The sequence below is a fragment of the Copadichromis virginalis genome, linkage group LG14, assembly GCF_057382275.1.
Source record: "Copadichromis virginalis isolate Kocher_CV1m ecotype Utaka linkage group LG14, C_Virginalis_male_GT1.1, whole genome shotgun sequence".
Lineage (NCBI taxonomy): Eukaryota > Metazoa > Chordata > Actinopteri > Cichliformes > Cichlidae > Copadichromis > Copadichromis virginalis.
The window spans coordinates 1,020,282-1,044,192 of record NC_140631.1 but is presented as its reverse complement, the minus strand read 5'-3'; the positions used below and the strand labels follow the sequence as shown (position 1 = coordinate 1,044,192).

At 45.2% G+C, this 23,911-nt stretch overlaps 1 protein-coding gene across 1 annotated transcript in view; it reads left to right on the top strand.

Annotated features, from left to right (window-relative positions):
- a2m1 (alpha-2-macroglobulin 1) overlaps window positions 1–23,911 on the top strand; it is a 64,571-nt gene that overhangs the window by 6,415 nt on the left and 34,245 nt on the right. The window contains exons 4-18 of the mRNA XM_085478945.1: window positions 642–694; window positions 1,554–1,574; window positions 2,278–2,446; window positions 2,558–2,642; window positions 3,044–3,164; window positions 3,263–3,377; window positions 3,463–3,572; window positions 3,860–4,015; window positions 4,714–4,950; window positions 5,150–5,213; window positions 8,496–8,641; window positions 8,769–8,918; window positions 10,820–11,068; window positions 16,734–16,821; window positions 23,009–23,150. Of these exons, the coding sequence (XP_085335071.1) occupies window positions 642–694; window positions 1,554–1,574; window positions 2,278–2,446; window positions 2,558–2,642; window positions 3,044–3,164; window positions 3,263–3,377; window positions 3,463–3,572; window positions 3,860–4,015; window positions 4,714–4,950; window positions 5,150–5,213; window positions 8,496–8,641; window positions 8,769–8,918; window positions 10,820–11,068; window positions 16,734–16,821; window positions 23,009–23,150 (1,906 nt within the window). The remainder of the gene's footprint in view (window positions 1–641; window positions 695–1,553; window positions 1,575–2,277; window positions 2,447–2,557; window positions 2,643–3,043; window positions 3,165–3,262; window positions 3,378–3,462; window positions 3,573–3,859; window positions 4,016–4,713; window positions 4,951–5,149; window positions 5,214–8,495; window positions 8,642–8,768; window positions 8,919–10,819; window positions 11,069–16,733; window positions 16,822–23,008; window positions 23,151–23,911) is intronic.

The following is a 23,911-nucleotide window of genomic DNA, read 5'->3' as shown; positions in this document are numbered from 1 at the left end:
AGACCTCGACAGCATCCTGACTGTCATTAGGAGCCATTCTCAGGCCCTAGACTGGACACAACAATGCCTGGCAGTATGAACTGATACCATGGACTGGCACCTACGTTCACCTGACCGAGATCCAACACCAACACCTCTGGGACATCATGTTTCAGGTGCAACTCACACTGTCCAGGAGCTCAGTCATTCCCTGGTCCGGATGTGGGAGGAGATCCTCCGGGATGTTGTCAGGCATGCAGACAAGCATCAAAGTGCTGAGCACCGTTGCTGCATTTCAGTAAAACAAACTCGTCTTCACCATCATTCACTTTGATTTTCAGGGTTTTTCTTTATTCTGCCGTCTGCAGACTGATGATTCTCATTTCCATCAAACGATGGGGCATCCTTTCCTAACACGGTGACCAGTCTGTATCAGTATAGATATCAACATGATTTATTCATTTTCCCCACTGAATCTGACATGTGCCCCTAATTCATTAGAGTATAAAGAGAGACTTGCATACACTTTGCTTTGCTTCTTTTTAGTCCATCTGCTATCACCAGGATCGTTTTCCCTTTGTCTTCTTCTTCCTCTCATTATCCACTTGTGCAATAACTGAAAATACAGTATAGTAATGCATTTTTTTTTCTTTCTTTTAAAGTCAAATTCCGGATCGTCTCCATGGATGCCAATTTCATCCCTGTGGAACGAGTGGTACGTTTCTATCCACTTGTTCTCGTCTGTCAGAATCATGTGCCGCTGTGCCATTTGTGGAGTCATTTCAAGCAGCGAACTTGATAATGTGCTGTGATTTGTAGCAGGCAGTCAGTGAATCTGAAGAGTAAGGTCTATTTTGGTTCAGGAGAGTGGGAGGTGAAAGGAAGGCTGTTTGTTGATTTTGAAGACAGCGTGGGTGTGGAGCGCTGTGTGGAGTAGTGTGATAAACATGCTGTCAGAGTTCATTTGGCGCACACTACATTTGACCCAAACATCTGAATCAATAGCGGCTCAGGGCCTTTTCCGTTTTTGGACGAGAGGCTGAAAACACGACTGCACGCAGTCGACGTGAAATCCGTTCGGATGCATCACATGATGAAAGTAGCTAGCTTGAAGGTGGTAACTCCCACCAGCTGTAGTGAAGACGTGGCATTGTGAGACTTTATCTGCCATTATGCATCTGCTCTTTCCGGCACTCTGGAGATGTAAGAACGAAATAATTGAGGCCAAAATATCACGTGTGCCAAAGGTGTTACAGAGGAACACGGTAATAAATGAGCCGTGGAGGGGGACGTGTGTTGTTTGACTTTTATCGTCCAATTAGGAAATAAGACCTGGCAGTGGTGGTGTTGTTTCAGGGTGTGGCGCCTTCACATCTGTCAGCGGGACACTCAGTGCTATGTGCTTGCTGAGTAATTGGGTTCTGCTGTGTGATCTGAACCGGGACCTACATGCATACTGACTTGAAAGTCATTGCAACAGGAAACCTTACTGATATGTTTCTAATAAATTGTCCTTATTGTGTTAATTCTGTGTGCAGATAAACTAAATGTAAACTCTTCTGTTTTCCTTTCAGTATAAAGAAGTGGCGCTGCAGGTAAGAAACACTCAAATTGGCATCTCTTCTGGGAACTGCTGACATGTCTGTTTGGCTCTTTGAAAAGATTTTGCCATTTGTGCCTTCTGTGAGAGTAACGGCAAAGATGCAGGAAATGAGGCGATGGAGGGAGGGCTGTATGACATGTAATTAAAGTGCAGACTGCTCCCTGCACCCCCCCCCCCCTTTTTCTTCTCTGGGGTGGTGCTGTTTAAGAAGATATCCAATCTACAATAGTCTGTTGTAGATTGGATATCTGCGCTGCATTGTTGTGAAGACTAAGAAGGACTTTAGCTACCTCTGAATCACAGACCTAATTACACAAGCAACCATCCGGAGGAGGACTATAATAGGTTCTTTTCTCCAAACGAGAGCTCGTTAAGATAAATGTCACTCCAGTCAGTTTGGGCGATGTTTGGATTGCACTGGTCCCTCCTGCAGGAGCTTGTCCTTCTTCCATGCCTGGCTCCAGGAAGCACTCTGGCATGCCCGTCTCAGATGAGGGATCATGTGTGTGTGTGTGTTGTTTTTTTTCTCCCCATGTCACAGGGCTGACCCACAATCCACAAAGAGCACAGATTATCTGGTGGCTGGCTTGGAAACATCTCTGTGTGCCCCAGCAGAGGAGCTGGAGGCTGGAAGCTACGGCCTCGTTTGATTTGACATCCCTAAATAAATTCTCCTCTGTCTTTACTCTGTGTAGGATCCTAGCTCAAATCGCATTGCCCAGTGGCTGGATAAATCTGTTGTTGGCGGCATCCTTGATCTTTCACACCCCATGATTCCTGAGGCTGTACAAGGAAGCTACACCATCACTGCCTTGACAGACAAGGGAGAACAAATATCCCACAGCTTTGACATCAAAGAATACGGTGGGAGGGAAAAAATGAAGCATCTTCTCTTATAGACCGGAAATGATTACGAGCTCAGTCTATGTAAATTCTCAGCTACGGGGAGATCTGACTCTGTTTCCTTTGCTCTAGTTTTGCCAAAGTATGAAGTGAAGGTTCATCTGCCCAGTGTGATTACCGTCCTGGATCAGGAGGCAGCACTGAAGATTTGTGGAAAGTAAATGTCCCAGTTGAACAGAAACTGGTGTTCTTGTCTGTGTTGGTTCAAGGAAATCCACACTGTGAAGAACTGCAGCTGGGCAGCGCTGGTGCTAACAACATTGTCGTTTATTACAAAAGATGGGTCTGGATTTGTGGGAACAACAAACTGCCTGTAGCAATGATGTTTTCCTTATTTTGTCTGTACTTTGATATAATAGTACTTTTTACTAGAGGAATTTGAGTATTTATATAATTCATACTATTAACAGTGGCCAGCTGGGAAAAGGCAAAGCCTCTACAGGAAATGAAAGATCTGAGGCTGGCTAGACTCTGTACCAGTCATGTTTCCGGCAACAACTAACATGATCCGGCCGTTCTCGTTCCAACAAATCTCATCTTTGTATGTTTTCTTAACAGATACACGTATGGGAAACCTGTTATTGGTTCGGTGAAGGCACGGTTCTGCAGAAACGCCATCCGTTTCTTCTGGTTTTCATCTCCCCAAAACAAAGACCTCTGCAAGACCTACGAACTAACTGTGAGTGTTCCAGATGTTAACAGAGACGCTAACCGTACTGCAATCAGTCCTTTTCACTGATTTTACTTTCTTGGTGTTCACTTTCTGTGATCTTCTAGACGGATAAAAGTGGATGTGCTACACAAACTGTGAACATGACGGCGTTTTTCCTCCACAAGAACATCTACAGTGACACGTTTGAGGTGACTGCTGAGATGGAAGAGTATGGCACAGGTAGGCAGACTAAAAGCCGACTGTTCATCAAGGTAGCACAGCGAATTCCTGATGACCTGCAATCTGTATGCTAACTATCATCTAGGCGTCATTCTTAAAGGCTACGGGCAGACCAGCTTCACCTGTGACATCAGAACTGTCACCTTCGAGGATGTACCTGAGGCATACAAGCCTGGCATCCCGTTTGAAGGAAAGGTAACCAGACTCATCCTGCTGTCAGGACATTGCACAGCAGGATTCATGAGCTTTTCATCTGATCCTACCGTGAGGTGGACGTGTTTCTCCTGGAGCCCAAAAGATTCTAAGACGACTCTAGAATCTGGACGATGTAACACTGCATTTGTTACAATGTAACTAGATGTATGAAATAGTATTTAGGGATGCTTTGAGTCATGCAGAGGAAGCTAATCAAGGGCAATAACAATCATTATTATGGAGATGTGTGAGTCTTGTTACAACTTCTTACTCTGTCTTGTTCACAGATCAAAGTTGTTGGTCCAGACAACAAGCCTGCTGCCAATGAGCCAGTGTACTTGTTTGTTGGTAGCTCACTAAAACTAGAGCTCACCACAGACGTGAATGGCGTGGCTTTGTTTTCTCTGGGCACGTCTCTTTGGAAGGACAGTGTGCATCTGAAGGTTGGTTGCTGCCGCTGCCTGCACTTAAACATTCATCAGTTATAAGGTCGATAGACTGTGATTGATCACATCAGTCGTACTGATCATACACCCACGCTGGCCTACATTGTCATGAAATTAGTTACTTTTTAATATTTTATTATTTCCAAGTGTCTAACCCAGTGTTTCCAAACCTTTTGGAGCCACGGCACATATTTCACGTTAGAAAAATCACACGGCATGCCAGCAGCAAAAATATCACAAAAAGCATATTGATCATTTTCACCGCACATCAGGTATAGCGGTATTGGCTCGGTTTGTCCCAGTTACCTTTTTGCTTCTTCTGACCACTACTCATGCTACGGCCTTCATCTGGGTCAGAGGTTTCTCCAGGACCAGGTCTACTTTTTCTTTCAAATATTTGTCTATTGCTATTATGGCTGCGCTGTCTCAGTCACAGCACGACTATTATGTAATTTCTTCTTCATCTTCTATTTTGCTGGCAGTTGGCAACAGATTTAATTAGAGCAGGTAGTTGTAGTCCTGTGGAAGATCATGTAATTGTTCTGCCCATCACGGCGATCACTTGGAGTACTAATCAGATGGAACCAGACAATCTTCCACGGCACACCTGATCATTTCTCACAGCGCACTGGTTGGGAAACACTGGTCTAATGTGAAGAGTAGGAATTTGATATTTGACCTCACTTTGTCAACAGGCGAGTTCAAAAAATACAACGGAGCATGACCATTATGTTTATGGTTTGAGGAGACCCAACTACAGGGCAAGCCACCACCATGTCACAGCGTTTTACTCCAAGAGTAGTAGTTTTCTGAAGCTCATGCAGGCCAGCAGTAAGCTGCCCTGTGACAGTGAAGCGACTGTGCGTGCCCAGTACATCATCCAGGGAGAGGAGCTGGAGAAAGGGCAGGAGGTCCTCGACTTCTTTTATCTGGTACGTGTAAGGGATTGTGACGTGACCCCACCCAGTGTTCATTGAAACACGATTTTGGTGATCTGCATGAGAATTGCTGTTTGTAGCTTCAGTCTAAATGATTTTTCTCTAAAGACTTTTGTGCACACGTTTGAGATGTATTGCAGATATACATAAACACACCCTCATAGTGACGTTTCCGTTCTGTCTTTCTTTGCAGGTGCAGTCCAGAGGTTCAGTAGTGCAGCATGGTCGTATCCCAGTGGCTGTCAAAGTGGGAATTGGTATGAACACGACGAAAGCTAATTTTGAAGTAGAAGTCTGTGATTTTAAGAGTTAGACGTCCTATGGAAAAAGCCCTTTAAAGTTGCATCAAAGCATGTAGGGGTGAGGTTGGGGTGGTAGAGCAGGTCATCCACTAATTTCAATATTCTACTATTGGCTATCTAGCCCTAATGTCAAAAAACTATTAAAGTCTGCATCAGTGCACTGCGTGAAATATACCTTTACTTATCATAAACAAGGCCATTTTATGTAATGCTATGCATCCACTTTGCAATGTGGAGTACAGTATAGGGCAGGGGTGCCCAATCCCGGTCCTCGAGAGCTACCGTCCTGCAGCTTTTAGATGCATCCTTGTTCCCACACACCCGAATCAAATGAATGGCTTGTTATCAGGCCTTTGCCAAACATGATGGCATGCTGAAGAGGTAATCAAACCATGTGATTCAGCTGTGTTGGAGTAGGGATGCATCTAAAAGCTGCAGGATAGTAGCTCTCGAGGACTGGGATTGTGCAGCCCTGGTATAGGGTGTCCAAAATGGTCCTCAGTAAATAGTGGTATATTTATATATAAGAAACATGGGAGGCAGATGACCTGTGATGACATGCGCACAGCCCTGCTTGCGCATGTAACCCTGTCATCACAATCATCGTGGCTCAAGAGTTGGGAGTTCGTCTTGTAATCGGAAGGTTGCCGGTTCGAGCCCCGGCTCGGACAGTCTCGGTCGTTGTGTCCTTGGGCAAGACACTTCACCCGTTGCCTACTGGTGGTGGTCAGAGGGCCCGGTGGCGCCAGTGTCCGGCAGCCTCGCCTCTGTCAGTGCGCCCCAGGGTGGCTGTGGTTACAATGTAGCTGCCATCACCAGTGTGTGAATGTGTGTGTGGATGGGTGGATGACTGGATGTGTAAAGTGCTTTGGGGTCCTGAGGGACGAGTAAAGCGCTATACAAATACAGGCCATTTACCATTTATCTCTCAGTTCTTACGCTCGTCACCTCATTGAGAACACCTCTGGTGAGTTGGGCTAGTTAGCTCTGTTATCTGCTGACTTGAACTTAGCTTAACTGCCCATTGGTGTTGGCCTCTACCACACAGTTGGTGAGTAGGCTACCTGCAGAGCGCTAATTTCCAGTTTTCCTGTGCAGCCTTTTACTTTGCGTTTTGGAATGGACTCCAAACTGAAGCGAGCAAATCAGAAATCTTCTGTTCGCCCCTGTCCTTCCCTGTCCTCAGAGTTGCGGTTTCTCTTTGCACGACAGCAACCAGCACGATGCCTGCCCTGTCTGCCTGGGATCTTCCACGCCATGAGAGTGTTGACGGAGCCCAAAGTCTGTTCCAGGTCCGCACTTGATCCTTTAAAGACGGGTGACATTTATGGAAAAGGTGCTGGGACGGACGGCTGTCACACAGCACGACCCTCACTTCTTTGTGTCTGGAGCCCCGGCTTCATCCAAGTCTGAGGACAAGGATTATCCGGTCGGTGTCCCCCACAATTAGCTGGGCTGACCACATGGAATATGTTGATGGGTTAACCGAAGACGAGCTGGAACCATGCAGGAGCGCCAGCATGTCATCATCTCCCCAGGAGCACGATGACATGCTGGACATCAGCCTGGACATCCATGGTTTGCCGGAGGATGAGCAGGAGAGCCCATTGTCGGTCCAATCTGCCGCTGCTGCTGCGTCGGTCGGCAATGGCGCAGAGGAAGCTGGCTTAGCTAACCCACCCCTATGGAGCCATCTCTGGCTGCTTATGTTGATTGCTAAGGGTTTGCCACCTAGTGTGATAGCGACAATTCAGAACACTAGGGCCTCATCTACTAGAGGCTTGTACGCTTACAAATGGCGAGCCTTTGAGCAGTGGTGCCAGGACCGCTACACTCTCCCATTTCAGTGCTCTATTGTGGATGTTTTGAGATTCCTGCAGGAGCTGCTGGATAAGGGCCTTTCATTTTCGACAATTAAGGTTTATTCAGCAGCTATATCTGCTTGTCATATTGGCTTTGACGGTTGACACCAGGTGCACATCCCCTCGCCATACGTTTTCTGAAAGGAGTTCGCCAGCTGAGACCTGTGCTTAAGTCCAGTGTCCCTGCTTGGGACTTGACTTTGGTGCTGGAGGCCCTTTGTAGCTCTTCGTTTGAACCTATTGAGTCTGTGGATATGAAATTTCTTTCATATAAGACTGCATTACTTCTCGCTTTGGCTTCGGCAAAGCGAATGGGTGACCTTCATGCACTGTCTGTGCATCCCTGCTACACACAGTTCTCTCCTGATGGCACAAAGTCGTATTATCCCAAGATCATGCCTGCATCTTCTAGCTCAGTGGAGTTTGAGTTGCTGAGCTTTTGCTCCCCTCCTTCTGCACCTGAGGAGCAGAGGAGGATGCATTCTCTTTGTCCAGTGCGTGTGCTACGCACCTACATTGAGCGCACTCAGAATGTGCGTTTATGTGACCAGCTGTTTGTCTGCTTCGCTAATCCAAATAGAGGTAGAGCTCTGTCCAAGCAGAGGCTGTCCCACTGGATTACAGAAGCTATCTCACTGGCGTACAGCAATAAGGGTCTTGCTTGGGGGTGAGAGCTCATTCCACCAGGGGGATGGCAACCTCATGGGCTCTTTTTAAGGAGGTGCCTCTAGTTGATATTTGTGCTGCAACTACTTGGACACTTTTGTGCAGTTTTATTGCTTGGACGTTACAGCCCCTTCGGTGGCTCATGCTGTCCTTTCTGCTGGGTCTAGCGCACACTAACGTGGTGGTGGTCCGATGCCAGTTCGGTGGCTGCTCTGCAGGGTGTGTATATTTCTCCCATACTTACGTGTTGTACCGTGTGAATCAACTGTAAGGGACGAACAGTTATATCTATAACTTCTGTTCTCTGAAGGAGAGGAACGAGGTACAACACAAGGTGGCCCCGCTGAGCAGCATGGCTCGGTGAAGAGTGGCTATCGAACTGAGGGATGACTGTGATGACAGCGGCTATATGTGCAGGCGGGGCCATGTGCGTGTCATCACACGTCATCCGCCTTAAAGGCGTGAATAAAGGTTTCTTCAACTGGGACACACAAGGGCGTGATATCCCATACTTATGTGTTGTATCTCATTCCTGTCCTTCAGGAAACAGAAGTTATAGACATAACTGTTCGTTCTTGATTATCTAATTATATTTTGCAAGTTTAGCTTCATGCTAATAATGTAGCTTATTTGCTCATTAGTCACGTGACTCAATATTATCTTGTTTATTTTGATAATTGCTGCCATGCTTTCTTTGGTTCTTCCTCAGTCAACAAAGGGGAGATGTCCGTGCCGCTCACTCGGATGTCAGACCTGGCACCATTTGCCCAGGTGGTAGTTTACACTTTGATGCCCAGTGGAGAGGCTGTTGCTGACAGCCATGACTTCCCTGTTCAGCTCTGCCTCAATAACAAGGTAGTACATTACCACATTAGGACCTCAAAGCCACTTGGGAATGTAGTGAAGGATGTGTGCATTTTAGAGAGCTAACATAAGGATAGACAGGCTTAATCTGTTTTCCGCCTCGGTATCTCCCACACAGGTGTCTCTGAAGTTCTCCTCCCTCCAGGAGCTTCCAGCAGAGAGGACCACCCTCAGTCTCAAGGCTCACCCTGGCTCCTTGTGTTCTGTTAGAGCTATTGACCAGAGCGTCCTGCTGCTCCGGACTGAGCAGGAACTTACTGTCAGCTATGTACGACAATCATTCGTCCTACTTTGATCCATATTAAGAACACTACCATTACTATAGTTTGGTTTTGTAACATCTACTTTCTACACCACTCAAAAAAATTAAATGCGTAGAAATAAGAAAATACTGGAAGACCTGTTGGCTCTTAATCAATTAAATATTCAAGGTAAAAGTTCTTGAAGTTTAAAAGTATCTGAACAAACTAACATACATTGAAGTAGAAATATTGTTTTTAATTGCTTGATGAAAATCCTTTGCTTTCACATCCATCGACATCAACCGATGCAGTGTTTTCTCCCTTGAGCTGTTTCTTTGGGCCTTTACTGCCTTCAGTTGCTGCTTGATTGTGGGCCTCTCTGCTGCTGGTTTTGTCTTCAGTGTCTGACTTCACCACTGAAGAGTATCTCATTTCTTTACCTTGACAAGTCTTTGATTGTTTTTGCAGGTATTATCCATTTGCCCTAATCTGATCTGTTTTCTGGCATTTGGCTGAATCTTAGCATAGAGTGCAGCTCTGTACACTTCACAATTCATCCTGCTACATCTATCAGCAGTCACATCATCAGTAAACATGAATGGCCCAGTTCCTCATGGCCTCCACCATGTTTGACAGATGATATGGTATGCTCCAGATCCTTATTTGTTCTCCTTTGGACTTTTCTCTTCTGGTCATTCTGCTACAGGTTTGTTGGTTTCGTCAGTCAAAATACCTGTTTAGGGTCTCGTACATGTCTTCTAGTCAAGTCCAATCTAGCCTTCTTGTTGAGTGTAACTAGTGGTTTGCATCTTGTTGTATACCCTGTATTTCCATTCATGAAAGCGTCTACTGATTATGTACTTTGACAATCGACGGTCTACCGCCTCAGGATTTCTGTCGATACTGCTAGATGGTGTAAAAGGTTTTTCTTAACCAAGGGAACAAATCTGATCATCAGCTTCGGTTGTCTTCCATGGTCTTTTGGTGGTGTTGACCTAGCTTTTATTTTATAGATATATATATCTATATATCTATATATATATATATATCTATATATCTATATATATATCTATATATCTATATATCTATATATATATATCTATATATATATCTATATATCTATATATCTATATATATATCTATATATCTATATATATATATATATATATATATAGATAGATAGATAGATAGATGTATGTGTGTATATATATATATGTATGTGTATATATCTATATCTGTATATCTATATATATATATATATATATATATATATATATATATATATATAGATATAGTCCTTCGTTGTTAAGAATGCACCAAATTGGTCATTTGGCCACTGCTGAAGTTTTTATATCTGATAGGTTTATTTTGTTTTTTCAGTGAAATGATGGCTTCTTTTATTTGTACAGACATCTATTTGGACCTGGATTTTGGGACTTCCTGTGTGAAAGTTGAACATTTGGAAACGACTCTTTATTTTAGTAATTAGCAAACAGGCCTTGCCTATAAATTGTATAGTCACTTTTGAGTCTTGGCGGATGGATTCACAATCATACCAAAAATCATAGTTAAAAATTAAAATCATCTTGAGGGCTGTGGATGATGCAGTTTCCCTGATTCCATCTCTGTCTGCTCTGGCTCCTGGGGGGCTGTGGCCATCACCTCCAAAACCATCTTTTTTTTAGTCTGTAGTGTTATTTCTCCAGTGCATCTGTTGTCACCTTCATTTGCATCAAAGCAAATATATATTTTATAATATGCCTCATTCACCCATTCAAACCCACTAATACAAGCACTTTTTTCCTACACCTGAGTGCTCCTAGAGAGTAGACAATCTATGTAAGTGGTTTGCTGCTAATGGATGATAAGAGAAAAAGATCACCGCTATCACCCCACCAGGCTCATGTACAGATGTGTTTTCATGCAGGTATATAGTCAGCTGCCTGTGGAGAAGCTGTCTGGGTACTCCTATGATGTTGAGGACTCAGAGCCATATCCCTGCTACCCCTTGCCAGTGCCAGATATGGTAATAGATGCAGATTTGGAGACAGCAGCACCACCAACAGCACCACCAGCACCGGCCATTGTGAGCGACAATCTGGGAGCACGGCGAGAAACGCGCTCGATCTACTATGGACCAGGCAGTCAGAAGAATGACGTCTACAGCATCTTTAAAGTAAAACATTTGTTCATCTAATCTGATGTCTGACTGAAACTACACAGTAATGTCTCCTATTAGCTGCAGAAGACATGATTCAAGATTCAAAGCGTTTGTTGTGATGTGTACAAAGAAAAGTCAAGTCAAGTCAACTTTATTTGTCAATTCTGCCACATGTACAGGACATACAGAGAATAGAAATTTCGTTACTCTCAAACCCTAGTGATTTAAAAAAATGCAAATAAAATAATTAAAAAGTAAAAATTTAAATAAATACAATACAATTTTACGTATAACAAAAAAAAAGCTATGCAATATACAATATACAATATTCAAGTAAGGAGGCAGAGTAGTGCAAATAGGCAAATAGTGCAAATGGGGATTTAGTAGTATGCGGTAAGAGATAGTGTAACAACAAAGTCTTATGAGGTAATGGCAGTCCAATGCTCCACAAAGTGGTGTGTGTGTGTGTGTGTGTGTGTGTGTGTGTGTGTGTGTGTGTGAGAGAGAGAGAGTGACAGAGTTCAGTGAGACTGTGGAGGGGAGAGGGGGGCAGAATCGGGAGGGAGTTAAGCTTCCTGACAGCCTGATGGATGAAGCTGTCCTTCAGTCTGGAGACTCCGCAGTCTCCTCCCTGACGGCAGCAGCTTGAAGAAGCTTTGCATTGGGTGCGTGGGATCAGCCGCTATGCAAAGGGCTTTTTTAGTGAGACGGGTGCTGTAAATGTCCTGGAGGGAGGGGAGAGAGACACCAATGATCCTCTCTGCAGCTCTCACTATGCGTTGGAGGGTTCTATGACAGGACGCATTGCAGGTTCCAAACCACACAGTGATGCAGCTCGACAGGATGCTCTCGATGGTGCCTCTGTAGAAAGTGTGCATGATGGGGGCTGGTGCTCCTGCTCTTCTTAGTTTGCGGAGAAAGAAGAGACGCTGCTGTGATTTCTTGGCCAGTGCTGTGGTGTTGTACGTCCAGGAGAGATCCTCTGTGATGTGCACACCCAAGAACTTGGTGCTGCTCACTCTCTCCACAGACGCTCCGTCAATGGTCAGAGGAGCATGTTGGGTGTGCATTCTCCTGAAGTCCACAACAATCTCCTTCGTCTTCTCCACATTCAGAGAGAGATTGTTGTCAGCACACCACGTGGCCAGGCGTCTCACCTCACTTCTGTAGTCGGTCTCATCCCTGTTGCTAATGAGACGCACCACCGTTGTGTCGTCCGCAAACTTGATGAAGAGGTTGGAGCTGTATGATGGAGTGCAGTCATGGGTCAGCAGAGTGAAGAGGAGGGGGCTCAGCACACATCCCTTCGGGGCCCCCGTGTTTAAAATGATGGTGCTGGATGTATTACTGCCGACCCGTACTGCTTGAGGTCTTCCGGTGAGGAAATCCAACAGCCAGTTGCACAGTGAGGTGTTGAGCCCCAGCTGGACCAGTTTTTGAGTGAGCTGTTGGGGGATTATAGTGTTGAATGCTGAACTGAAGTCTATGAACAGCATTCGAACATATGAATCTTTTTTTGTCCAGGTGTGTGAGTGCTGAGTGGAGTGCAGTGGAGATGGCATCATCGGTTGAGCGGTTGGGCCGATACGCAAACTGGAAGGGATCCAGGGAGGGGGGCAGGACAGTCTTGATGTGCTGCATGACTAGTCGTTCGAAGCACTTCATCAGGATGGGAGTAAGTGCAACAGGACGGTAGTCATTAAAGCAGGAGGGAGATGACTTTTTTGGAACCGGAATGATTGTGGTGGCTTTAAAACATGTGGGGACGACAGCCTGGATGAGTGATATGTTGAAGATGTCTGTGAAGACATCAGTGAGTTCCACTGCACAGTCTCTCAGTACACGACCAGGAATGTTGTCAGGACCCGGAGCTTTTCGTGCATTGATCCTGCTGAGGGATCTCCTCACGCTGTCCGGGGACAGAGTCATCACCTGGTCACCAGGAGGGGGTGGGGTCTTCTGTGCAGTGGTGCTGTTTCGGACTTCAAAGCGAGCAAAGAAAGTGTTCAGCTCGTTCAGCAGGGGGATAGTGCTATCACAGGTCTGTGGTGGGGGCTTGTAATCTGTGATGGTCTGAATGCCCCGCCACAGGCTCCGTGAGTCTCTGCTGTCTTTGAAGTGATGAGATATTTTCCTGGAGTACTGTCTCTTAGCCTCTCTGATGCCACGGGAAAGGTTGGCCCTAGCTGTCCTCAGGCTTGCCTCGTCTCCATCTCTGAAGGCAACATTCCGAGCTTTCAGCAGCCTGTAGACCTCTCCTGTCATCCATGGTTTTTGATTGGCCCGCACAGTTATGGTTTTCGTGACTGTTACATCCTCAATACACTTGTTGATGTAGGCAGTAACAGTCTCTGCATTTCTCTGTACGATGAAATTCTTTCTCTGCTGTCCACACATGGATGCCGGATAATATGTACAAATAGAACTAGAACAGATAAATACAAATAGTATGAATAAATAAATGGAGACAAAAAATTGAAGTATTAAATAGATTTGTGTGCAAAAGAACTATGAGCTTAATATGCTGGTTTGATATGTGAGATGTGCAAAAATGATTATTACTGTTAGAATAGGTCAGCGGTTCAGGAGTCTGATAGCAGTGGGGAAGAAGGAGTTGTTGAGTCGAGATGTTCTGGATTTCACACTTCTGAACCTCCGCCCTGAGGGCAGAAGTGTAACCGGTCCGTGTTGGAAGTGTGTGGGGTCTTTGAGGATGGAGGCAGCTCTCCTCTGGACTCTGTGATGGTAGATGCTCTGCAGAGAGGGCAGCGGGGTCCTGGTGATCTTTGCAGTTATTATCACTCTCTGCAGGCGTTTGCGGTCCATAGCAGTAGTGTTGCCGTGTCCAGGTGAGGTCCTCACTGATGTAGACGCCCAGGTATCTAAAGCTGCTCGCCCTCTCCACACCAATCGCTGCAGTATCGTCCGCAAACTTCAGTATGGTGTTATCCCTATTGGAGACGTACAGGGTGTAGAGGATGGGACTGAGGACACAACCCTGTGGAACGCCAGTGTTTGTAATAATGCTGGTCCTGTTGCCGATCCTGACCGACTCGGGCCGAGTGTTGCCAGCTTGTGAGTGAGTTTGTGTGGGATGACCGTATTGAAGGCGGAGCTGTAATCAACAAAAAGTACCCTGATGTATGAGTCTTTGTTTTTCAGATGGGAGAGGGAACAGTGAAGAGCGGCAGTGATGGGGTCTGACGTGGAGATCCAGAGTGTCTGGGATGTTACACCACTCCCTTAAAGCACTTTGTAATGATTGGAGTGAGTGCAACTGGTCTATGGGGAGGCGTTGGGTGAAGGTCTGTGAGGTCTGGAGAGGTCTCGAAGTGGGTGTAAAGTCCATTGAGGTCATTCCGTAGACCGCCTGCAGAGCTGATGGTGTTGATGGCGGCCCTCGCCACATCCGCCTGAGGTCAGCAGAAGAGTAGAAGCCATCCAGCTTCTCTCTGTACTGCCTCTTAGCCGCTGTAATGGCTTTCTTCAGTCCCTACTTCGCAGCTTTGTACTCCGTCTCATTCCCTGATCTAAATGCGAGAGACTGAGTACGCATGTGTCGTACCTGACTGTTGATCCAGGGCTTCTGTTTGGGGGGGACTTCCTGACGTGTGTGGTGGGCACAATATTGTCAACACAGGCGCTGACGCACCCAGTCACATATTCAGCATAGTCCTGTATGTTGACAGAGCAGTTCTCCTTGGTGGCTGCAGTTTGAAACACATCCCAGTCTGTTTGAGCAAACAGTCCTGTAGGATCCTCTCAGTCTCTGGGGTCAACAGTTTAACAGGTTTGATGACGGGGTTCTTTGTTTCAGCTTCTGCCTGTAAGCTGGGTACATGAACAAAGAGATGTGGTCAGACTGTCCAAAGTGGGGGCGTGGTGCAGCCCTATATGCACCACATATGTTACTGTAAACATGATCCAGGGTGTTCTTGTCAAGGGTAGGAATGGCCACGTGTTGGTGGTATTTTGGGAGTACAGTCCGTAAGTTGCACTTATTAAAGTCACCGGTGACGATAAAAACAGCATCTAAATGAGTTGTCTCTAATGCGCTGATGACGTCATGGAGTTGGCCGAGCGCTGCCGTGGAGTCAGCTTGCAGCTGGATGTAAACAGTGGCCAAAAACACAGCTGAGAGCTCCCGCTGCAGATAGTAAGGGTGACCTTTTAGGATTAAAAACTCCAGTGAACACATGGAATCCCCCCCTCAAGTCCGGTGGAAGGTTAAAGTCCGGACGATTGTGTGAGTTACCGATGTCCAGTAGTGCCTGTCTCGGATATGTTAACAGCAGGGCTGGACTGGGACAAAAAATCGGCCCGGGCATTTTGACTAGAGACCGCCCCACCAAAAATGTGATGTCATTCAGGGGAAAACCGCAAAGGATTCTGGGAACTTGTGGCAAGAGGTACTAGCGCATGCAGGCTTTCAATTGAACTCAGTTACACAGCGATAAAAAGAAACACAAAAAATGGCAAGAAGCTGTTGTATTATTAACTTGTGCCAAAAAGTGATTGCTGGTATTTAAATTGCTATGAGTAACTTGTTGGGCTATAATATGTGAAACATATGTCAAATGCATCCCTCATGGATGACATAAAGTCATCTCTCCATCTCTCTCTGCTGCTCTTCTGTCTCCTCTGTCACAGACTTCTCCACTTTTGATGATAAATCTGCCTTTTTGAGATTTTGAGGAGTTTGAGAAACTAACCTTAAGCATAAAATAAGCGGGTCTCTCCTCCTCTTGCCTCCCCTTTCCCTTATCCACCTGCTGGCCTCCACCACTTGCTGATGTTGCTAAATCTGTGGAAGCTATGCCATAGCTACCGCCAAACAATTCAGTTATTTTTACACATTTGGCAGCGTCTGCCTGAAGGGCTTGTTTCTTTTTGGCCCTAATTTTTTCTGCACCTTCTTTCCTTTTTTTGTTCTCCATTTTCTTTAGTTCGTCTATAAGATTGCTAAACAAGGGGGAGGGTGCATCCGACCTGCTCGGCTGTAATTGGTCCAGCCCAGAGTCGATCATGACCAATTGGCCAATCCAACACCTTTCATTATTTACACACTTCCAAAAAAAAAATTGATCGGCCCATAAAAACAAAAAATCGCCAGCGGCCCACCGGGCAAATGCCCAGTATGCCCGATGGCCAGTCCAGCTATGGTTAAGAGTGCACAGCACTTATCCAGTGCAAAAAGAACAAAAAACAAACAACAAGTTGGCATCTGAGAGTGGAGCAAGCAAACACGTCTGCCTGGAGGGGCGCCAGGATGTTTGCACCGGAAGTAATGTCATATCTATCTATATGTCTATCTAGATATTCATATGATCTATATCTAGATATCTTTTTTTTCTCTGTAGGTCTTTCACACTCTTCGAACCAAAGTTTGGTATCATTTAGCTGTACCGCATCCTTCTTTCCAACTGTACAGTTTTTGTTCTTTGGGGTTGTTTTTTTTTGTCAATTTGCCACTCTTCTTCCTTCTTTACCTGTTTCGGTTTCTCTCCATCTATCTCCAAATCCTCTTTTGTGTCTTTGTCCTTGTATTTAAAAATAAATAAACAAATAGCATAGTTGTTATGCCAATGTTGTTTTATTTTGTTTACTACTTATGACAGCAAAAAACAAGAAACAATCTATGGTTTTACTATGACTTGTTTTTCTCTTTCTCCACTTCTAGGAAATTGGACTCAAAATTATGACGAACTCTGATGTGAAGAAACCTTACAACTGCGACGAACTGAGCTTCTATTTCAGTGTAGAAGATAGTAGGTCACTGCTATTCTCTGTTGACTCCAATGCCCATTGATACAACCTTAGGAAGAACTGTTGTTTTTACAACTTGTGTAACTGTAAGATTTATTTACACTTGCAAAAATAGTAAGTGAATCTCTTCTTTTCAAAGTCAAAGTCAAAGTCAACTTTATTGTCAATTCTGCCACATGTACAGGACATACAGAGAATAGAAACTTCGTTACTCTCAATCCCTAGATAAAATAGAAAATGAACATTTAAATGGAATCGCCACCATTTCTGGCTTGCTTTCTTTAATGGGTTCTGTTCTTTGTCTGAGTATGACAAATGCAGTCTTACTAATCAAACTCAATCAGTTATACTGTTCATGTCTTCAAAGCTCCTTACTTTACTAACATGGTCTATGGTCTGAGATCCCTAATATAGCAGTTTCCTAGATAGAATGAGATGGCTAGATATGAAGCTAGGAGTTACAGGCAGTACAGCCACAGCAGTTTTATGTCTGTAAGTATGTTTTGTGGAATGCATCAGCAAAAAATTGGCAAACATGTTAGCAATACCAGTAACTTTAAACATTTGGCTTCCTTCATAAGCCATTGCTTATAAAGGAAGCAATGGCTTATGAAGGGGTGGCTGTAGCTCAGGTGGCAGAGCAGGTCAGCCACTAACCAGAAGGTCGGTGGTTCGATCCCAGGCTGCCTCCTGACTGCATGCCAGATATCCTTGGCCAAGATGCTAACCCCATGTTTGCCTACTGGTGGTGGTCAGAGGGCCCGGTGGCGCCAGTGTCCGGCAGCCTCGCCTCTGGCAGTGCGCCCCAGGGTGGCTGTGGCTACAATGTAGCTGCCATCACCAGTGTGTGAATGTGTGTGTGACTGGGTGGATGACTGAATGTAGTGTAAAGCGCTTTGGGGTCCTTAGGGACTAAGTAAAGCGCTATACAAATGCAGGCCATTTACCATTGCTACAAGGCTAACATTAGCATTTAAACTATTACTATTCCTGTCAGCTAAATAAGGAAAAAAAAATAGACTAACTGACTAGTGTAAAACTAAAAAACACTCAGGTAATCAGTTAGATTTGAGAAATGTTTAATGGAAAATGTCAAAAAATAATAACAAAGGCATTTAAAAATCATTTATCAAATTCTTACCATAGATTAACAGATTTAATCTATGGTGCATCTCGACAACAATGTGTCATCTAAAGGCAGATGGCTACACAACATTTAGGACACAGTAATTTACCGGCGTGGGCATCAATTTAAATTGTAACAATCAGGTTAAATGATTAATAAGTCTGGTATCACCTAGTGACAGCAGTGAGAATTAGTTGGCTATTTGTGCACAGCCCTATTTTACACTCATAGTCACTCATATCACACCGGATGCGTAAAATCCATGAAAATATATCCTGAAATTTTTTTTCTGGACTCGGATATCCTTAATACAGCCGTTCAAACCCACCACATAATTTCACTGGATGAATTTGTGGTATTTATTTTTTTCAAACTGAATTATTTTTTTCTAAGTTTTCACATGCGAATAAACAGATCTGACCAATTAGACCACTGCATTTGGCAAAAAGTTACCTCAGACGTATAGCTACATGTTGCTCCGGCTCCCTCGCCTCGATTTCTCTGCCTCCACATATGTGGTCTCAACTCTGCCAAAAAAGGGTTCAAACTGACACTGATATCCTGAAAAATGTGCAAAAGTGGTTGTGATACAACTTAGACTCCTGTATCCAACCATGAAATTGTCCTTGTTGCTGTCTTCTCTTGAGAATTGGATGAACTCAGAATCCTGTTTACTTACTGTTTACTCTTTTCCCTCTCTAAGGGTGGGTAGCTTGTCTAGTTTCAGTAACGAGGTTATCAGTTATCCATCCATCAATTCATCTTCTTCCCCTTATACGGGGCTGGGTCAAGGGGATGGCAGCCTAAGCAGAGAAGCCTAGACCTCTCTCTCCCCCGCCTCCTTTCAGCTTGTCCCCTCGGCAAGCTGGAGGAGGCTGGTGTTCCCAGGCCAGCCAAGAAGTATAATCCGTCCGGCATGTCCTGGGTCTGCCTCCTTCTGATGGGACATGCCCGGAACACCTCGCCCAGGAGGTGCCCAGGAGGCATCCTTGTCAGATGCCCAAACCACCTCAACTGGCTTCTTTCAGTATGGAGGAGCAGCAGCTGTACTGTGAGCTCCTCCCAGATGGACAAACTCCTCACGGTATCCTTCTGCATCACTACACAGCATCATCTGTCAATCTCCCGCTCTCTTCTTCCATCAGTTGTGAACAAGACCCCGAGATACTTGAACTTCTCCACCTGGGGCAGGAACTTATCCCTGACCCAGAGTGGGCACTCCACCCTTTTCCGGGTGAGGACCATGGCTTCAGATTTGGAGGTGCTGATTCTCATTCCCATCACTTCACATTTGGTTGCGAACTGTTCCAGTGCGAGCTGGAGGCCATCACCCGATGAAGCCAACAGAACCACATCATCTGCAAAAAGCAAAGATGAGATTCTGAGACCACCTAAGTGAAAGCCTTCCACCACTTGGCTACACTTAGAGATTCTGTCTATAAAATTTATGAACAGAATCTGTGACAAAGGGCAGCCCTGGTGGAGCCCATCACGCACCAGAAACAAGTCTGACTTATCGCTGGCTATGCGGACAAAGCTCCTGCAACGGTTGTATAAGGATTGAATGACCCGTAGCAATGGGCCAGACACCCCATAGTCCCGGAGCAGCTCCCACAGGACACTCCGAGGGACACGGTCGAATGCCTTTTCCAAGTCCACAAATTGCATGTAGACTGGTTGGGCAAACTCCCATTCAAGTATTGTCGAGTGGGTAAAGAGCTGGTCCAGTGTTCCACCACCAGGACGAAAACCGCATATTTCTTCCTGTGTCCGAGATTTGACTAACGAATGGACTCTCCTTTCCGGGACCCTGGCATAGACTTTCCCAGGGAGGCTGAGGAGTGTGATTCCCTTGTAGTTGGAACACATCCATCCTCCTTGAAGATGAGAACCACCATTGCCATTCCAGAGGTAGGCCCCTGATCTCCACGCAACATTATAGAGACATGTCGAACAAGACAGTCCTAAAACGTCCAGAGCCTTCAGGAACTCAAACCTCATCCACCCCAGGCGGCCTGCCACCAAAGAGCTGTTTAACGGCCTCAGTGAATTCTCCCCCAGAGATAGAAGAGTCATCCCACTCGTCCCCAGAGGTGGCCTCCGCTCCTGACTGAAAATGACTCAAGGGTTCCTCATAATGTTACTGGAGGCTAAGGTAAAGCCATCCAGAGAAAGTTAGATACCATATTTCTAAGATTTTTAGGGTCAAATACAATAAAGTTTTAGCTGAATTTAGAAGCAGAAAATTAGAGGTCATCCAGGTCTATATGTCTTTAAGACATTCCTGCAGTTTAACTGTGTTATCTGGCATCATGGACAGATAGAGCTGGGTGTCATCTCCATAGCAGTGTAACCCAGGAGATGCTACCCTTTTCCCTGGGGTGGAGACAGGCAGACCGTCCCCGAAGGCCCCGCATCCCAGACCCCAACCAGACGGCCAACTCCTCCTCCCAGCCCCCCGCCCCAATGGCTAACAGAGAATGGGGGTGTGTGAAGACCCCATACCTCCCTCCTCCCACTCATATGAGGTGTTGCTGCGTGCTGTTCTAAAGTGCATTTAAAACACGGGAGGGCATGGTGCTTCCTGCCAGAGAGCAATAGGTAACGGCACGGCCCCTCCTGAAAACCCTCAATGCCTACATGTATTTAAAATTGAGAGGTGCCCACCTCTGAATTTCTTCTTTCAAGAATTATTCAAGAATTTTCAAGAATTTTTGAGATAAAAAGCAAGGTTGGAGATCTGCGTATAATTAGCTAAGACAGCTGGCTTTTCAAGTAGTGGTTTATTTAATGGTTTAATTCAATTTTATTTAATTACAGCTTAAAGACCTGTAGTAGATAGCTAATTATTAGAGATAGAAACATTACATAACACAGAAGGCTTTATCTGGAGAAAAGGACTCTAAATAAATAACAATGGTACTGAAAGTAGCTGTACATAATGCCATATCTGTGAGATGATTACGAGTATTTTTTTCACTAATGGTTAAAATTTTATTTAAGAAATTCATGAAGTCATTACTAGTTAACGTTAAAGGGATGGTTGGCTCAACAGAGCTCTGACTGTTTGTCAGCCTGGCTACAGAGCTGAAGAGAAACCTGGGTATTTTCTTCAATCAGTGATGAATAGTAAGATGTTCTAGCTTTACGGAGGGCCTTCAGAGCCTTCAGGAACTCAGGGCAAAACCTTATCCACCCGAGGGGCCAGCCAAGGAGTTGTTTAACTGCCTTAGTGACCTCACCCCAGAGATATAAGAGTCGCCCCTCTCGTCCCCCCACCCTGCTTCCTCTGCGGATGATGTGCCAGTGGGATTAGGGAGGTCCTTGAATTATTCCTTCCACATCCTGACATTGTTCTCAGTCGAAGTCAGCAGCGCTTCACCCTCACTATACACAGTGCAGGTAGAGCACCGCTTTCCCCTCCTAAGTCACCTGACAATTTGGCAGAATCTCAGTCTGAAAGGCAGTCCGAAAGTCTTTATCCATGGCCTCTCCAAACTCCACCCACACCCAAGTTTTTGCTTCAGCCAGTGTTGGTACTTACTGCTGATACTTATTACCTGCTTCTGAAGTCCCACGGGCTAACCAAGCCCGATAGGACTCCTCCTTCAGCCTGGTGGCTCCCTTCACCTCTGGTGTCCACCATTTGGTTCGGGGTTTCCATCACGACAGGCACCAACCACCTTGCGGCCGTGGCTCAGTGCAGCGGCTTTAGCAATGGAGATGCTGAACATAGTTATTTCGGACTCAATTTCCACAGTCTCCCTTGGAATGCTGTTGAAGCTCTGCTGGAAGTGTGAGTTGAAGATCTCGTGGACCAGGTGTTCCCAGCGCACCCTCACTATACGTCTAGGTGGCAACTCCAGACTGAGATGGAGTCCAGCCCCTCTCCAGGAGACTGGTTCCAGAGCACAAGCCGTGGTTGAGCTGAGGCCACCAGGGAGGTGACATTCTATGTCCCGATCACTAGTTTTAGAAGTCGGGGATCAGTCTGCTAGGGCCTGGCTGCTGCCTGACACACATTGCACCCAACCCCTACCTCGCCTCATGTAGGTGGTGGGCCTACAGGAGGATGGTCCCTTTTTCGGGCTGTGCCGTCCGGGCCTCATGGACTAAGCCTAGCCACCAGACCAGGACCAAGTTGACATTTACACAAAAGCCTCCTGACAACATGGCCCCTGGGATCCCTGGACACACAAACCCCTCCAAGGTAACAATTCATGGAGGGGAGGTTATCAGTTATTTTCTTTATAAATGAGGAAAGAAAATAACTTAGTTCAGGGACTTTATGCTGATGGTAAATATGGGTCACTTTCCAGATGCTTCCATTGTTTTCTTTCACATTCACCGCCATACCTGTCCTTCCACATTATTATCTTTATTTCCTTTTCCTCCCTATTAGCATTTCCTGTTCCTCTGCTGCGCTCAGGGCAGTTGGGATGCTACACTGACTTTACCATTTGGTGGTGATGGTATTAGAAAGTACAGCCTATCCCGGTATTGACTTCAGTTGGCATCTATATATTTAGCTGAAAGCCCATTTTGGAAAGTCTAGCTTAGCATAGCTTTAGTTGTTTTTTGAGAGAGTGTAAGATTTTTTTTGTGTGTTTTTAAATCCAAGAATTTGTTAATTGTTAGAAAAGTACATTTTTAATTAGTGGAGAAATATTAGCTGAATGCATAAAACACTAAGTGTACCTTTTATCCCTTTTTCCAATTTCTTTGTAGTTTTTCCGAGCTGTTGTTATGTATTAAGTGCAGGAAGCTGAAATGAGCTCAGTGGTTTCCCCAGAAAGTTTATTCTGTACATCAGGATGCCGCATTTCCAGTAGATTTAACATTTCCATCATTATCCAAGTCACTCCTGGGATGCTAAAAAGTTTCTCCCACTAAAAATGCTGCGTCTAAATGTACAGACTCAACTTTCTGGGGTTTCCTTACCTGGATTTTCGAGCAAGCATTTGGAAGTAACACAATTATTATAACTTTTGGTTTATTTAAAAAAAAAATAAGGAAGGAAACAAAGCCTCCCCATTTTTCCCTCCCCATTTAAATGCTCTCAGGGCTGGACTCACCGATCCCCTTGGCCTTCAACATGATGCCTGAACCTATACTTACCACGCAGATGTCTAAAGTGGACAGCAAAAAGGAGACTATCAGAACGTTCTTCCCTGAGACCTGGATCTGGGACCTCGTTACTGTGGGGTAAGATTAACATATCTTATGAAAAGAATCACAGCACTGTATTTTTTTATGACACTGAAACTGTTTTTAGGTAATCAAATGTGAATAACATGGATGCTCATTGCAGTCCAAATAACAGAATTAGTTGTATTCGTTAGCAGATATTAATGACAAACGCTTATGTCAGTGATATTTACTGAACAGAGGCTGCTGCTTTCCCTTATGTTCCACATCTTAAAGTCAAAACACAGCTTATCGTGTATGAAATTCAAATGAATTTGAGTAGACACTTGAATTCATCAGTGTAAGTATATATAAATATAGACTCATCAGGCATAACATTGTGACCACTGACAGGTGGAGTGAATAACACTGATTATCTCTTCATCATGGCACCTGTTAGTGGGTGGGATATATTAAGGAGCAAGTGAGCATTTTGTGCGGTGTTCCCAGTCTGTGAGGTCGCTATCTATCAAAAGTGGTCCAAGGAAGGAGCAGTGGTGAACCAGCGACACGGTCACAGAGACCCATTGATGCACGTGGGGAATAAAGACCGGCCCTGTGTTCCATCATCAGAGCTGAACCACGGAGCAATGAAAGGTGGCCGGGTGTGAGAAATCACGTCTTACGTCACGTGGATGCCCAGGTCTCTTATCTGGGGAACATCTGGCACTAGGATGCACGATGGGTAGAAGGCAAGCCGGCAGGTTTCCACTGGGAAACCTTGGGCCCTACCATCCCTGTGAATGTTACTTTGACATGTAGCACCTACTTAAGCATTG